The sequence below is a fragment of the Acanthaster planci genome, linkage group LG09 (genome assembly GCF_054643075.1).
Source record: "Acanthaster planci isolate LZ-2023a linkage group LG09, COTS_SCS, whole genome shotgun sequence".
Classification (NCBI taxonomy): Eukaryota; Metazoa; Echinodermata; class Asteroidea; order Valvatida; family Acanthasteridae; genus Acanthaster; species Acanthaster planci.
In genome coordinates, this window is record NC_141785.1 from 3,415,967 (window position 1) to 3,432,693 (window position 16,727).

Consider the following 16,727-nt stretch of genomic DNA (forward strand, 5'->3'; position numbering starts at 1 on the left):
CTCTCCAGAATTGCACTGTACTTTGAAGGAATCACTACTTGATTAAGTGTGGTGTTCAGGGGATTTTCATATGTTTGCACATGCCTTAGGCCAATTACTTACGTATGAAATGGAGAACTCAATACCCAATCTCCTTATTAAACTACTCACTAGCTTTTAAGAAAAAAAGGGGTCTTTTTTTTTTTTTCCTGACTTGACCTCAGATGCAGTATCCTACATATGTATACGTAGCTGAAACATTGTCATTTTCAAATGTTGGAACTGAAGATTTCCCCCTCCCCCGCACGGAAAAAAAGAACGACAAAAAACTGTGTTAATGAACTTAAAACCATCCCCAAACCAAATCGAATTCCCCAGACGTGTTAAAAGGAAATTCCCTATTGATGTTTCAGTGCCAGCTCTGATGAGAAGTCATTTCTGCAGCTGCTACTGTCGATGGCAACAATGGGTTTTGGTAAGTAACCCCCCCCCTTCAAAAAAAAAAAGACAAGAAAAGAAATTTCCTCCCCTCCCCCCACCTCGAGTTTGTAAACTTCCCCCGGGAATTTATTTAGAGGGGTGCATGGACGACAGGGAACTTCAAATCAATGCTCTCGGATGAGCGACGAGATACAATCACTAAAACTAACATCAGTAAGAGAAGGAAAAGATGTTGGAGGGGGACACATAGAGGGAGGGGGGGTTCTGTAATTAGACTTGATTAAGAGATACTGTGCTGGTCGTTGTGTTTGTTATCTTGAGGAATCAATACTTGGCCTCTGGGATGCAGCGGAGAAACAAAAAAAAAACACAGCTACAGAGTTGGTGGGCATGGGTGGCTGGATCGCATTGGTCTTAAAGGGAAGTGGATGTGGGAGCAGCGTGCTGTACCAACCCAAAAACAAAACAAATTGTTGAATTGCCGGAAGGAAAAGTGCCCGGCCCTCCGCCACGATACTTCATCTCAGAGTATTTCAAAGTTTGGGGTGCATGTTGCTCCAAGTCTCCTTTTTTTTAGTGCACTAGACAAATGGAAGAAGAAACATGGGTGTGAATTATGCAAAACATCAACATTCTGTTGATAAAATCTGCACAAAGAATTAATTTGAGGCTTTTCTTCACTGAGACACAAGTGAAAGTGAGTGTCGTTATATCAACAATGTTCCCTGTTATGTCCTTGCCCATCCCCTTCTTGAAGTAACCCATGTGAAAATGTGGGATTTTTTTTTTAATTCTTGTTTAGTCTATCAACTCCAAAGTTTCTGTCATTTACTACACTACCTTAATATGCACAAACAGTCCACAGGCCTTGACTTAAGTGAACGTTACGTCAGATTCATGTTGAACTTCAGATTTTGGCAACTCCCGTTATCCCACCAACAACAATCCAACACAGCTTAACCCTAAAAGAGCTGGGTTATTTTGGCCCGTCTCACAGTGGGGAAGGGAGGGGGAATTCTGGCCCCTCCCCCTAGAACTCATCTGTGCAATGCCTATTTTTTTTTTTAAACATTGGCATGCATGTAGAGACCCTATATGTACAAAGGTGAAGTTTGAACTCAATCAGACATATGGTTTTGTTGTTATGGTCATTTGAAGTTCATGGCTAAATGTGTGCCAGTAGGCGTGCATTAAGCATCACAGTGGAAAAAGTATTTTTGGCTAACCCGTCGCGGAAAAATGTGTGCTACACGAGAATGGTATGTTAATTTTTTGCAAAAATGGTGTCAAAATGTCCCAAAAGAGTTACTCTGAAAACTCCTAAAGGCTCAACTCCCCCCAAAAATGCACTGCGGGCCGTATCAGAAAAATATTGAGGGGGGCGGATTCCACCCCCCAAGCACTTTTAGGCTTAAACATGGGCTCTGCTCCTGTGAAGGGGTCAAATTCAGGCCTGGTTTTGACCAGCTTTGACAGGCTCTGTCATGTAACGAATAAAAATATCATGATTGACATCTCTGCAAATCAGTGTGAATAGTATGCCTTGCCGAAAGCAAAACGGCAAAGCATGATGACATTTATGAAAAGGCCTTCCATCGCCTGTATTTGATAACACACTTCATTTTGCATGTCCACAAAAACAGCTTGATTTGCGTAATGCAGATGTTTAGACAGCTGTGTATGCTGGGAATATTTTACAATGTGTCCTTCACAATTTGCAAAAATCCCAACCTTCAAGACATAAGAATGGCTGATTTTTTTTGGTGCTGGTGCCTTAAATTTAAGCTTCACATGGAAAAAAAAGAAAAAGTTGAAAATGCCATTAATACAGATTTGTTATTTCCTCATTCTGATTTTACTCTTTTTTTTTACTTGGTTTTCCCATTCAGCTCGTGTGACCCTGGCCTTTTCATTCTTGCGTAACCTCTTTTCTGCATCTTTTCTACTCCTGGTGGCCATTCGCGTCCTGAGCGTCATTCACGTTGCCTCCCTGGTCGCCAGACGCATCACAGAGCAGGTAAGGGATTTGAGCCATGACATTACAGCTTCTTCTGAGAGTCAGGTTCGGGTGATATTGAAAGAGAATGTTGTTGAGGATTTGACTCTCTCATTTCCTTGCTGTTGCGTAAATGTTACTTGCAAGGAGGCCGGCAGGAACAGTGCCTCCTAGTGTTAGTTGGTACCCCTTGCGAACTGTCAGAAGTGCATGGTGATGACGCCATGACAAATGTATCAAAACGCAGAGTGAAAAAGGCACAAAACTTTCTGTCAGTGTACGCAATGTTACCACTGATGGCATACTTTTGTACTGGGTCCATGGCAGAACACATTGAAAGAATCAACCTCCTTTTAAGGAGGCAGTTTGGTATTTCAAAAAAGCAAGGTCTTTCGGGAATAAAGCACGTGCGCTGGTCCGTGAATGGTCAAGCTGATCAGGCAGACCTTGAACACACGTCCAAATGACGTCAGACACACTTTATTCTGGGCATGCACTGTTGGAATACTCAACTGGCTCATTAAACTTTAAGATTTCGTTATGAAATTTAAAAATTAGGCCTTGATCTATGCTTTTGATAGACAACCAACAATTATACATATTTGTAGGGTTCACACATGTCCTTTCAATACATTATGCAAAATACGCTGTTTTAATTCCTAATGTTCTAACAGAAGGTTTGGACGTAATGCTGGATGCACGCCTCACACTCTACATCAATACTGAATAGAAGAGATATTGGCTGTGTGGTATTGCAGTACTGTACAAAAGGAAAAACAAAGGAACCCTACCGGCATTTTTATAGGGATTGTTGCTCAGCGAGTGGAGCAAAATTTTCAGTTGAATACATAGCTCTCCTGTATTTTTGTTCTGGAACTTCTGCGTTGGATGGCACGCAGCATCGGCTTAAAGGAGGAGGGAAGCTATGCCCCACCCCTCCCCCTCATTATGCCACCGGGCTTGCCACAGATATTGATCGCTACTGGTAGCTATGCATGAGAACATGCGTTGTATACATCGTGCTAGTGGATTCATAATGTCTGTGAAGCAAGTGTAGTACATGTATTGTTTTTGGGACTTGCCATCGGTCATGCACACTGATTTGACTGAGTTGGATTGGATGTATGCTGGCATTCCCCTCGCCTTTTCCATGTAAAGTGCTCCCTCTTTGACAGAAAGCCCTTAAGCCTTATTGATCTGTCTCCAGTGGTACAGATTTGCCTTGAAACTTGTACAATGTGCACTTGTTTATCTGGCCAGACATTCACAGTGTTGACTCACACATTGTAGCTCCACTCTGTCTAGGAATGTGTCTAGTAGCGTGGTCTTATTTACTCTTTCAAAACCTGTATATCACCAGTGTCAGAGCTTGAGCTGATATAAACAGCATGGAGAAATTGGGCTTCTCAGACCTCTGCCTAGCCAGACTGAGATACCACTATTTTTTTTTGGGGGGGGGAGGATTTTTTTTCTTCGTTTAAGTACAAGAGGTGAATGCAACCCAACCTGATGGAATTTGTTGCAGATCACCAATGCTGCTTATGAGTTACAGATCTTTAACGAAATCTTGCGCGGTGAAAATGAAAAGAGAAACTGTATGTGACTCTTGTCGCCTGCATCAGTTTGTATGCATTACAAATTGTGTGTCTGTGATAGTCTCCAGTGGATTTTGTACTGTTTCAAATGGGTATTACCCGGTGTTGTATTCAAGTCCTTCACAAGTCCCTTCACAAGTCCCTTCATAATTCCAGTTACAAGTCCCTCCACAAGGCCAGTCATAAGTAACGAGGTGAACAGTGACAAAAGAATGCTTTTGTCACAGCTCATCCGAATGACTTGTGATGGACTTGTGATGGACTCGAATACCACACTGCTGTGTTACCTTTCTCTGACCTCCCCTCCCAATTTGCATTGAAATCATGATGCAACAAAAAGTCTTCTATTTGTAACGTGCATTCAAACATTCATTGTAGCGTCTGTTCACAGTCAATGCAGATTTGATCATTGCAGTATGGTATTATTCTATGAAGTTTGAAATCCAGGATTTCCCTGCCCAGATATTGTGGCCTTACATCCCAATAAAAGCCTGCAAAGACCCGATTAAGCACCCATGTAATACTGTAAGCTCCTTAGCATTATTAGTCAATTATTGAGCCTCACGTATACTTACCACACCGGCAGTCTCACAGATTAAAATACTACACACTACGCTCATCACCCCCAGATGAGCTCAGAGAATGCACGGAATTGAACAGTGTCCCCTTCTCAACCTTACATTCAGGAGCTGCTGTACAATACATCTACATACTTATGTTGTGTTCACAGTAACTCCAAGGTGACTGACTGTCAGAGAGCCAATTTCATGAAGCTTCTAAGCTTGAGAACCTTTGCTTAGCCCAGAAGATACCAACCTGAATTTTATCCTATGTGGCTGATTCTCAGTGTAAAGCACATTAATTGAGCCCTATTGGAAGTTGCATGGAAATGCGACCTCTGAGTGTCGCATAGTGTTTTATTGACGGCTAGCCTAATTTTCCCTTGTAAATTGAATATTTCAGTGCACAACTAAAAGAAAATGGACACCAGAGATTAAATGAATAAAAGAAACCAAATAATAAAAAACGATAAGCAGTTATGCTGTCTTTCCCCTAAATCTTTTATTCATACATGTACTTCTTTTAAATCAAAACTTTACTGGATAAAATTACTTATTCTCTTTAAAAGTACCACGTCAAATTGCTGTACGTCACCCCCCTTCCAAACAAAAATATTTACACCGATTTTGTCCCAACCTCCGAGTGACCAAGGCCACTCTTTCTCTGTTACCACTTAGAATGATCCCCCTCCAACCCAGTATCCTCACTTACACCAATATCGGTCCCGATCAATTCTCATCAATAATTGATGCCCGTAGTTTACCTGTTAACACCCCGTTCATTGTGCACAGACTCTCACGCAAGTCACAGAAAGATCTGGCTGGGAACGGCACGAATGAAAATCAATAGGGCATTGATCCCCCCCCCATTCCCAGAGCGGAATGTATGGAGCATGATGGGACATTTATGTAATGCTCGACGGTCCAGAGCAGGGGTACGGACTGTCTATGAAATATTTATTAATTGGCTGTAAATACCTTGCATCCTTGTCCCCAAAGTTCCCATCGGACTTGTTTTCCAACCACTTAAAGGTCATTAAGAAGTGATGACTGCATTAGCTGTCAGTTTATGTTCATGTACTTTCAGTGGGGATATGCCAAAGATACCCAACTTGTCATGCACAGGAAATGGTGTTTGCCTTGACACATTGCACTGTAAATTAATCAGTCAATCCTAAAATTATATATGAATTATATATACAGTGTAACATTTATTGTTTGTCCTTCAGTGAAATGATTTAGTAATCTCAGGCTCTTTTGAGAGTTCTGCTCAAATTTTTTTGCAAACAAATCTGGTGGAACAAGGGTTTGTAGCTCAAACATTTTGCTTGACCAGAATTTTTTCTCAAGACCAACACCCAAGTATAAAGAATAAGCATTGTAAGTTTGTTGCTGGTGATGAGCTGCGTGAAAATAACACAGAAGTATAGACCACTGGTCAAGTTCAGTCAGAAGAAAAAAAGACCAACGAGAATTAACTGCTCCAGTGGTCAATAGATTATTGCAGTGTTTCACCTTACTTTTTTAAGGCGGAACTTGAACTAGTGACCTTTGAACCACTGGTAAAAATGTGACTTGTCTCATCTCTAGATCACCAAACTCACTCAGGGTCTATCAACTAAATGCAGCCATGTTGTGGTTTGAAATACTGGCCTAATGAGGGTGAACGTCTACTCTCAAGGGTTCTTGGGAAAAACCTCATTTTGAAAACACAGTGGTAATTTTTAACTTAACTCCTATGCCATCATAGTACAAGTATGTGTATGTAGTCTCTCCTTTGTTACAAGAGTTCCAATTTAAAACTAACATCTCAGTGACCACTACTGATGTGATTTCATGTTTGGAGCTTTGAAACCGGTCAACACAGCTATCCAGAGAAATATTGCTGCAAATTGCCTCGCTCAGGGACATAAGTGAGTTGTTTTCCAGCGGAGCTTAGACGATACTTTTACTACACATATGGCTCTCTGTGCATTTTACATGTTGTTGCGACCATAAGACCTTTTATTAAACTTAATAAAGTGAACAAAAAATCAAATCTTCTTTTTTATTCAAACTGTGTTTGCACATCAATGTTGTCAACTGACATAATTATGATGCACCAGGACAACTGTCATCATCCTATGAGACATAGCTTAAATAAAAATAAACCTTCACTCTGAGAAACATTACCAAAGTTTTTGTCTGTGGCATTTATTTTGATTTCAACCATGTATGCTCGAACTTTTATGTGGGTACTGCTTATTACCGTAGCACCATAAAAAGCACAATCCTATGTTGACGGTTGAGATAAACAAATGTTCCTGGATTCGTCTAATTGTAGATATGTGTTAAAATGAACCATCATCAATATTACTGCATTGTTCAAATGCCTTTCCCATTTTCCATAAAGCTCAATGGTAATACCTCAATGCCAGCCCATCTTTCATAAAGTGCACAAAAAAAGGGCTCTGCTTCCTCCCCAAAAGGTCTTCACCGAATTGTTCATTAAAGGCCGTTATTAATAATGTCAACAAAGTGGGTCCTGATGGAATATTAATCACCAGCCTATGTTTCCCTTTTAGTGGCGCGCACCAACTGGCGCCCGTCACTGAAAAGGGCATGAAAATATACAGCGGCGGTGCGCCTTCCCCCTGGCTGTGTATTTTCCTTGACTGCAGCATTCCTGGGGCCCTTGCAAAAGCGTAAATATTATGAGTCTGACTGACGGTTTGTTTACGACGAGAGGTATACATCAAGTTGATATCATCATCCTCCCCTTTTCCGTAAGTCGCTGGGATGATCAGGCATCTGTCCAAGATTCTTGGCCCAAAGAAGGAGAGGACTTGTCCCGTTGAGTCCCTTATGGAGGCATCGTACCAGGAAAATGACATTTTTTAATGTAACATAACCGACCTGTCAAATCATTAGATCTACAGTACACTGATCACTATGATCAGTACTGTCTCTTTTCTCAGAAGCACTTGTGTACAAGCATGCATGTTCATTGGCAAGGTTTTGTATGTTTCGTCACCCTTACCATTGGAAATTTCCATTGTCTCTTTGTTTGCATAGCATTGGTTCCAGTCCAACATAAACCTCCACTTACTAATTTTCTCGGCCTGGTTCCCTCTAGTTTTTCAAGTTTAACATTCCGTACACTGTAGATTGTCAGACTTGGAGGTCAGAGTGTTTGGAAATAATAAGAAATCATCAACAAAGATATGGTTTTATTGTTGTACTAGAGTGTAGTGTACATGTACACTGTGCAACAAGTGTGGATAATTATTATATTGGTCTATCACAAGACCATGTTTCAGAAAACATCTTGTTTGATTTATCCATTGTTTGACATGGACTCTCAGAATAATGCTCTCTCAAGGGTAAAAGAGAAAGTAATGATACTAGATCACTGTTACTTCAGTGTGCCCACTTTCTGATGTATTCCTGTAAAGAGCATTCAACAGGATTGTGTACATTCTGATGAAAATTGGTCATATGTACTGAATGCTGTGCACAAGTACACAGATTGGTTTCTATGGCCTTTTGTTAGAACTGAGAGAGGTTTTGGACTTGTGATCACCGGTACTGTTGTGTGCCCACACTCAGATGCAAACCTACAGAGATGCATATGGGTTTGTGCATATTCAGATGAAAATTGGTCATATGCACTGGTACTATGCAACAGGGCACAGTGCACACGTTGGTTCTCATTGGCTCTTATGAGTCCCTAATGATTGATTTACACAGCTGACAGAGGTTAACACAGAATGTTCTTCACCGTTAATGCAGCACCTAGCTAGTGGGACACATGAATGTGTGCAAACCTTGTGAGTCATGCCCTGTGTGGACCCATGAACCAAAGAGGTCCACACAGTGAAGACTGTTTTGCTTTACATGTTCGCAGGCATGGAGGAAAGTGTTGACCCCAGGCATATAATATGGTTGCGTGGAACTTCAAATGTCTGTCAATATCTCTCAATCTCCACTGATCAGTAGGTACCATGCACAGTGGTGTCAGACATCACTACATTCCACTGCAGAGTTACATGTACAACTGTAAGCCCAAACCACGACCCTTTGAATACAGAATAACTGATTTTTGATTGCAATGTAGCGATTATGGTAACAATCCCACTTTTCATTCCCCAACCAAATATTTGTCCTGAAGATTACACGGCCAGAGTGATTACTACTCCCCACACCTTTTCTAAGCTCAAGTCTGTCAACAAAAAACCCAATCAAGTCTAGTATTGGTATAACAAATATGTACATGTGAAATCCTGGATACACAGCACATACGCTAATGTGTGCATTGGGCATTATGCAGATAATCTCATTCTCATTTTTGGGGTACATGTAATTCCATGCCCAGTATGGTCCCACATGGTCATACCCAATATCATTAAGGGGTAACATCCATAGGGAGAGGTCTGTGATACAACAATTACCCAATCCAAAGACAGTCAGTCTGGACTCCTCAATTACTGGCTGAAAGGGTTATCATATTGGGAAGGGGAGGGGCGAAATGTCTTGTCAGTACTATCTGCTCCTAGCGCAACACGGGAGGACCTGTTTTGGCACTCACCACATAAGCACGCGTTTATAATGGAGATCAATGGCGCGTTTGACGCGGAGCACGCTGAGTACCCTTAACAAATTTGTTCCTTAATGTATGGCCTTCGCATCTGTCTTTCTTTTGCTTTTTCTTCACATGGGGCGGATACTATAAGATCCTTATTGAAAATTGCATCAAAAAGTGCCAAATGTAACATTTTGCTAAAACCTGAGATCAGGCAAGAGAATTTGGGGAAGTTTAAGCATATTGGCCTTCAAAATGCATAAATAAAATAATTTGGATCACGTTCTGATTCAAGTAAATAGTTCTTTCCAATTCAGAATAAGGCCCTAAGAGTCTATGTCAAAATTCATCCAATTGCCATATTAATCTTTTTAGTTCTGAGCCGAACAAATTGAAGTTAAGCAAGCATATGCTAGAGGAAGCTTAATTATCCGTATATGTTACTGTTTCTATTGAAACGGGTTCAGTTGAAAGAATCTTCACGTGCACCAGCGGCCACAGCATGTACCGTAACTTTGTTTCGGGCTGAGTTCTTCAGCCGCTGTTACCACACTGTTCTTGTCTTCTCGAGAGTTGGTTTAGTTGCAGTGAATGGTTTTCGCTGTCATTTATTGAAGAAAGTGATTCAAGAGGGATATTTCTGAAGGTGTGTCAAGTCGTCTTTGGAAATTCCAGTGCATTTGAGCGAATGCATTACACACCCATTCTTAACCTGAGGTGTGCATCCATCTGGGCAAGTTTTGGCTCCTATTGGAGTAATTTACAGACACATACACCCTGCAATTTAATTTGTAGTTGGATAGCCGCAGTTCTAAACATGACTTGCAGACTTGTGAATCGAGTTGTTGCAACCCAGGGTAATTTGCGTGTTCTCTCCTAATGTGATATCCACAGCGCTAAATCTGTATTAGGCTAGTTATTAATTAACCCGTTTCAAGATTTTGAGCAATTGGGTTGCTTTCAAGTGAAGAATAGGCACAAATGACAAATGGTCCATTCCATCTTTAAGTGTGTATTCCATCCTCTCCGGCTTTCCCAGAGTGTACTGTCCATAAATCAATTTGTGTTTCTCCAGCTATTCCGTTTTCATCACTTGCCCAAAATACATTCCCTTTGCTTCCTTCCAAGCATCCCCTAGTCTTCTTTTTTCCGTCTGTGATATTCCATCCCCCTCAACTCATGAATCGATACACATATTTGGCAATAAAAGCATGTGCATGTCTGCACTTAGGGCTTTAAACAAACCCATAAATCACCCGGGCAAATAGGCGGAGCTATGTGCTCAGCAGAGCACATAGCACGACCCAGGGAGAGAGAACTTTGGGAGTTGGAGTATGTCACCCCAACACATTCAGCGATGAAACCAGCCGGCTTCTGCAAACACTGTTGGCCGGCAACTGACCTTTGGGGTCTGACTTTAAACACTCATTTCTCTTCTTCACTCTGACTTCCTGTCGACGAAGATGATCAGCTGCTCAAGAAAAAGATTCGTTTCCCCGCTGCTATTTTTGTTAAACTAACCCTACCCCTTTTTCACTCTACTCGGGGTAAAACACGATTCATTGTTATCATTTCTAGTTTATTTCATGGCAATAAGTGGAAAGGTTTGTGGTAGCACCATACGAAGGACTATATCTCTTATGAGTATGTGTGGTTCTGAAAAGAACCAGGAGTTTACTCAACATTTCGGACTGCGTGCTCAGTCCTTCGCATGGTGCTACCGCAAACCTTTCCCTTAGTGCTGTCTTTCATCATGAGTAGCCTGAAATTCCATCTATTTCATGGTGGTCAAGCAATTTTTATTAGATATGAGACAACTCATTTCTGTTTCCTGTCTGTCGGGCATATGTAAATTGCCCTTGTCTTATTTCAATCTAATTTTTCAGTCAGTTGATACATTTCTTCAAGAGTCTCCATGGACCCTCAAAAATTGGCAACTCGGCAGTTTGTACTTCAACTACAAGTGGCATGAAGCTCCATGCAAAGAAGTAGCAGTTGATCCTGCCTACATGCTCTTCATTCTTGCAAACATCATCCAAACCCATGGCTGATCTGGCAGGGTGTGGGAAGGTTACCCTTTCACCCAAATCATTCAGTCACTTGTGCGATCACTGCAATCTCCAGTCCGTTTGGGAACATTTCCTCGTTTTATGGTTTTACTGTTGTTCTGTACTGTACAACTAGAGTTGTAGAGGGAGCTTGCAAGTGAGCTTTGTCACATAAGTCAGGCTACCAGACCCTCAGGTGGTCAGTTGGTCACTAGTTGCTTGTCAGTCTGTCCTATAGTTAATCTGTTTCTCCTCCATGCAAGGGGTGCTAGTTTTCAGGCAAAGGCTTTTGCATTTCAAATGTTGCTAGTTTTAGGCATTCTCAGGGTGTTTTAGGATCTGTCCCGGCCATATTTTCAGGCTGTGGACAAGACCCAAATTGGCATCCCTTTCTATGGTCGTTCATGATTCTGGCATCGGCTGAGTCAGTCGGTGAGACAATGGCATGTTGGATGGATTGAGCCCTATCTCTGTCAACTGGGAGTCCCTTTGGTTTCTCCTCATAAAAACTACTTGTAGTAATGTTGCAGTTTTCGACGCACTGTCCATTACATCCACAATGGCAAGGAGCTGATGAAGCCTCAGTTAGATGTTTGTTCAGTCGCTTGGCTGACCAAACACTCTTCTCTGTCAGTATAGATTTTTGTATTGGGGAGTTGGGAACCAACAAAATAAAGGCCCCTCATGGATAGCCCTCCAGGACTTTTGCACAACCATTCATCAACACTGTACACAATGTGCCAAAACTGTTTTGCTTCCGCAGTCCTTTAACTGAGTTTGACTACAGAAACGGGAGAGAAACTCTCCCTTTGTCATTTCAGTAGCCTGTGTGATGTCCATTTTGGTCTTTGCACGTGTAGAGTGCTCTCCAGCCACGACTGCATAAACATGCACCATGTTGTCTCCAAACAAGTGATGTGCTTTGGGGGCTGTATACCGTTATCAAGGACTGACAAATGTTTGAAGAACAAAATTCAAAAGATTGGTTCATTTTTTACAAAATGATGAAATTATCATTTCATTATTTTCTAGGATTTTTCAGTGACACAGGAATCTTCAAATTTTCAGAAATTGTTATCCCTGATTTAAAAAGGGGCAAACGTTTTGGCCCCCCATGAAATATGCAAATAAGGCAGGTGCATGTGCATTACTACCACTGGTTGGCAAAGTTGCTTAAATCTATGATGTAACAATACAAATCTCCATGCGCGCGCCGCTATAGCTGTTTCTGTTCTAGTACAGTTTGACATGAGTTCCAAACTTAAAGACAAGGACTTTGTTACTTTCCAACCTCAGGACACTGAAAACTTCACTTAGCTTCGAGAAGAGAGTGCTCAAGTATGGGGCAAAGACTGTAATGTGGATTTGATTGACCTTCCACGCTCCAGGTTATGGTTACTAGCAGCTCGCCTACACTGCCGACAGTGTTGACGTCTGTGCTTGCCAACCAGTGGTAGTAGTGCACATGCGCCCGTCCAATTTGCATATTTCATGGCAAAGGTCCATAGAGCAAAATATATTACGGAATGGGTATTGCATGTACTGCACAAGACCAGTACAAAACCAACACAAGACATCGAGTCTGAATTGAAGTCACAAGCTATTCAATTGAACTGTAACAAAAGCATTCCTTTGTTATTGTTCACCCTGTTACTTCTGACCGATCTTGTCCATGGTCTTGTGTCTGGTCTTGTGATGGTCATGTGATGGTCTCAACTACAACACTGGTCTTTAACATTCTCCAAGTCTTTAACATTCCCTTTTGGCTGGCCAAACTCAAACGTCTGCTTTTCGTCAGTCAGTGACCCACTTGGAAAGGAAACCCCCACTTCACCATCTTACACAGAGACCCAGGAAGGATGTTGTACCAAAGACCCCCACAAGACAGAGAGTCTTGTTGAGGAGCACTGCCAAACAACGGGGAGGAAGTTACACAATGAATTCTACAGGTGTTGTTCTTGGCCCATCCTCCAATAGCAAAACTAACTGCATTAGTGGGATTTCCTTATCGGATGTGAAACCTGTAGCTTTCACCCTTCCCCCAGGGCAGTTGATTATACTCCCACCCTGTTCTCCCTCTCTCCCCTCCACTTCTGCTAACAACAAAAACACCATTGCCTCGTCCAGTTAACTTGAGGAACAAATTGAGTCCCACCCCAGGCTTTGAAGTTCAACGTGATAAGCCCTATTATGTCTGATCGGGCATTTCATGAGATCGTCGTCAACCCCAGCCCTCCCAGATCCCTCAGAAGCCTCCAGAAGGTTTTGAAGGATTTTGTAGGATTGAATGAGGTAGATGACCTTCTGCTCCTTGCAAGTTTAAGCACCAGAGATTAGCCGTATTTGCACTGGACATATTTTCGGTGGGTTTTACCAAGACGATGGTCAAATAAAAAATGGTCAAATGTGACCAGTGTCTGCACTTGGGCTTTTAACACAGGAAAATTTTACTGAGAGCGTAGGAAAAACAACTGAGCTGGCAATGCAGTGAGTTATGAGGGCGCTTTTCGTGACCTTTCGGAATTTTATTTTCATCCTTAGACACAACATTACCATCCTCATTATCTCGAAATGGTGCACTCTTAGTAGTATGCTCTACTTGGCCACTTTCTCATGCTTTTACTGGCTCACGTTGTCCACACTGGTCTTTCCGTCTCGGGAAAAAGTGTCCTGATAATTAATAAAGCAACCAAGAGGAAAACTTCCTATGATGTCAGCACTAGACGTAAAATGGCAAAAGCAACCATTGTCTCAGCAAGTTTGACCAAAAAAAGTACCCGTGGAAACATGGCCTAGGTACCATCAGTTTCCTGCACTGTGAGAGGTTTGGAGGATTAAGGACAGTTCCATGGCAAAAGTTCCCCAGGAAGTTTGAAATTCTGTCTCTGTGCCCAGATTTGCTCAAGTCTGTACAATCCCTGTGTGGGTAGCAACACTCACAGTTTGACGCATTTCATTTTTTTGTAGGCAGTACCTCAATAAACCTTGACTTAATTCACCCCTGCACTGCATAAATAATTGCCAAAGAACCCCCAACACCACCTGTAAACTCCCTTGCATCACCTATGAGTGTAGGCATTTCTCGTGACCTACGAATGGAACATTCTTTTTACTGCTGAATAGAACTTCTGTTTTTGAGGTGCTGCCATGCTGTGCATTAGGATGAATAATCATTTGATAATGCACTTATCGGATGACAGGTATTTATTCAGGCATTGTATGAAAGTAATTAAGCCCGGAAAAACGAGTCTGTCTATTGGCCCAAACTGAGTGCAAGTACTTGCTTGGGAATAACTTCAAAGTAGGAGCAGGAGGAATATGCTGCTAAAATGCTAAGTGTCGATCAAGGAAATGAAGATGAAACACCGACGGGCCAGAGTGTATCAAAACTGTACCGTCATTTGCAAAAGTTTAGGACCCCCTATACAAAAATGCATTAACCTGCAGAAAAACCAAGCTTAAACCAATCAATCATGGTAACTTAGGTATATTTTCAGTGTGTTACCTTCGTATCTTGGTTAAACAGCTATTTGACTGCATTTCCTTGATTTGAAATGTAAAAGTCTAATATTTTGTGTGTCCTCCCTTATTTTTGATTACTTAGACTGGCTTTTTTTTTACCCATGCTACCTTACAGACAAAGTGTCATACAAGATCTGCCTTTGCTAAAAATTTCATTCCAATGGGTATGTAGCACCACACTGATGTTATGCACCACTGTAGAAACATGTTAAGTAATTATTCAATGAGACAATATAATGCAGGCCCAGTGACAGAAATACCAATAAAATTCAAGGTGGTCTTAAACTTTTGCAAATGACTGTATATTCCGCAAGAGACAACAAAACAAGGCTGTTTCTACCATCAGTGAAACAAGTCCCAACAACCCCCCTCCCCACTTGAGCAAACAAGTTGAGGGACCTCAAAGTCAGTTTGGTTCCGTGCAATGGACTTTTCTGCACCTGTGGGCGGAAGCCAGTCCGTGGAATGATGATGCCCCAAATGTTACAGTAGGAAGCATGCTTCTTGTGCTTCTTGCCAGGGCTTCAAGAATTTGGTGTGAGAGAATTAGGTCTGTATCAGTGAACGGGCGAAGAAAATGGTGGCCTCTCCCTCGGGCCAAGTCACCACTACTCTTGGTTATCTCAGCAAGTGGAGCATCATGGCATTTGTTGGGATGGACCAGGTTGTTGTAAGCCTAGTCTGGTGCTGCCCAGACTGCAACGTGGGACTAGCATTTGTATCAGCAACATGCAGTCTCCATAGACTTGAGATGGACCCATCAATATTGATACTTGTGACGATCAAGACTTATGATATGTAGCATTGTATGTCCCTGGAGTACGGTAATAAAAAAATTATCCTCACAATTATCGTCATTGTAGCAAATAAAGGATATACAGTAGAAATATATGTAGATAATATCTGTTGGGAAGGGGTGCTGGAAAATTCTGGACTTGACTGGTTTCAGTAAATTGAAACAACAGCTGGCAACAGATAATATATTGTGTGTTTCGTCTTACCAGCATTGTTATCGTAAAATTCATATTGGAACTTGCATTATTGACTTGATTCGTGCCACCTTTTCCCAGCCAGCGGTCGGTCAGTCGGTCACTAACCTACAGTTTCAAAAGACTGACACTGGGGAAGCTGAAATGTTTTTCAGTGCCACTCATTTTGGTACAGGCACTCAGAGGAGTAGTTTCACTTCTCGCGGCTTGGTATATTGTCATCGTCAAGCTGTAAAGAGATACCTCCATCGATTCGTGTTCACCGACACTAATCGCTGTTTAACTTCACTCCAGCTCATTCCGCAATCCGTGCGGCCATTCCCACTTCTAAGATTTATGAAGAAATCGGAGGGGGGGGATATCAGCAGACAGACAAATTTCCAACCATTGATAGACACAAAGACTCGTGATAATGCATTGCCACTACCAATAATTTAAGAGAACCTAATGGTCATGTTCGCTGGCAATTGAGTTTCCGCCAAAGTAATGTGATTTAGATGTCTTTTGCGGTAACCTTTTGACAGCACACTAGAGTCACTCTAGTTCAGTGAACTTATGTCCACATACGGTTGAACAAGTATAATTTTTTTCTTAACTGATTTTCATGAAAGGTTTTTATTTTTTTATCCAATCATTTGTTGAATAACCATTGCACTACAGGAGGTGGTTGACCCATTGGTCCTGTAGAGATTTGACAGAGGAATTCCGCGACAACAAGGGAGGCTTTTATACCATCATACACAGTGTGGCAAATGTACACATGGTGAAGCTGGGGGCTTTGATAAACATACATGTACTTGGGAGTAGACTTGTTCAGTCATCTTGTTTACAGATTCACAGTTATCCAGCCGAAAAAGGAAGGGGCTAGGAAGTCCCACCAGACTGCTTGACCTGGTGTGGTAATTCAAGCGTTGATGAAACGCTTTTGTTGACTAAAGAAGACAGGATGTCTGTTGTTTTGGGGGGGTGGTTTTTTTTTCTCTTTGTTTTTCACCACTGTTCATTATTATCAATGTTGGACCATAATGGAAGTTCC

General features: G+C 41.7%; 1 protein-coding gene across 2 annotated transcripts in view; it reads left to right on the forward strand.

Annotated features, from left to right (window-relative positions):
* LOC147798028 (uncharacterized) overlaps positions 1 to 16,727 on the forward strand; it is a 35,764-nt gene that overhangs the window by 14,656 nt on the left and 4,381 nt on the right. For both annotated transcript variants that reach the window (XM_087141674.1, XM_087141675.1), the window contains 2 exons: positions 393 to 454; positions 2,310 to 2,437. In XM_087141674.1, coding sequence (XP_086997800.1) covers positions 393 to 454; positions 2,310 to 2,437 — 190 coding nt within the window. The remainder of the gene's footprint in view (positions 1 to 392; positions 455 to 2,309; positions 2,438 to 16,727) is intronic.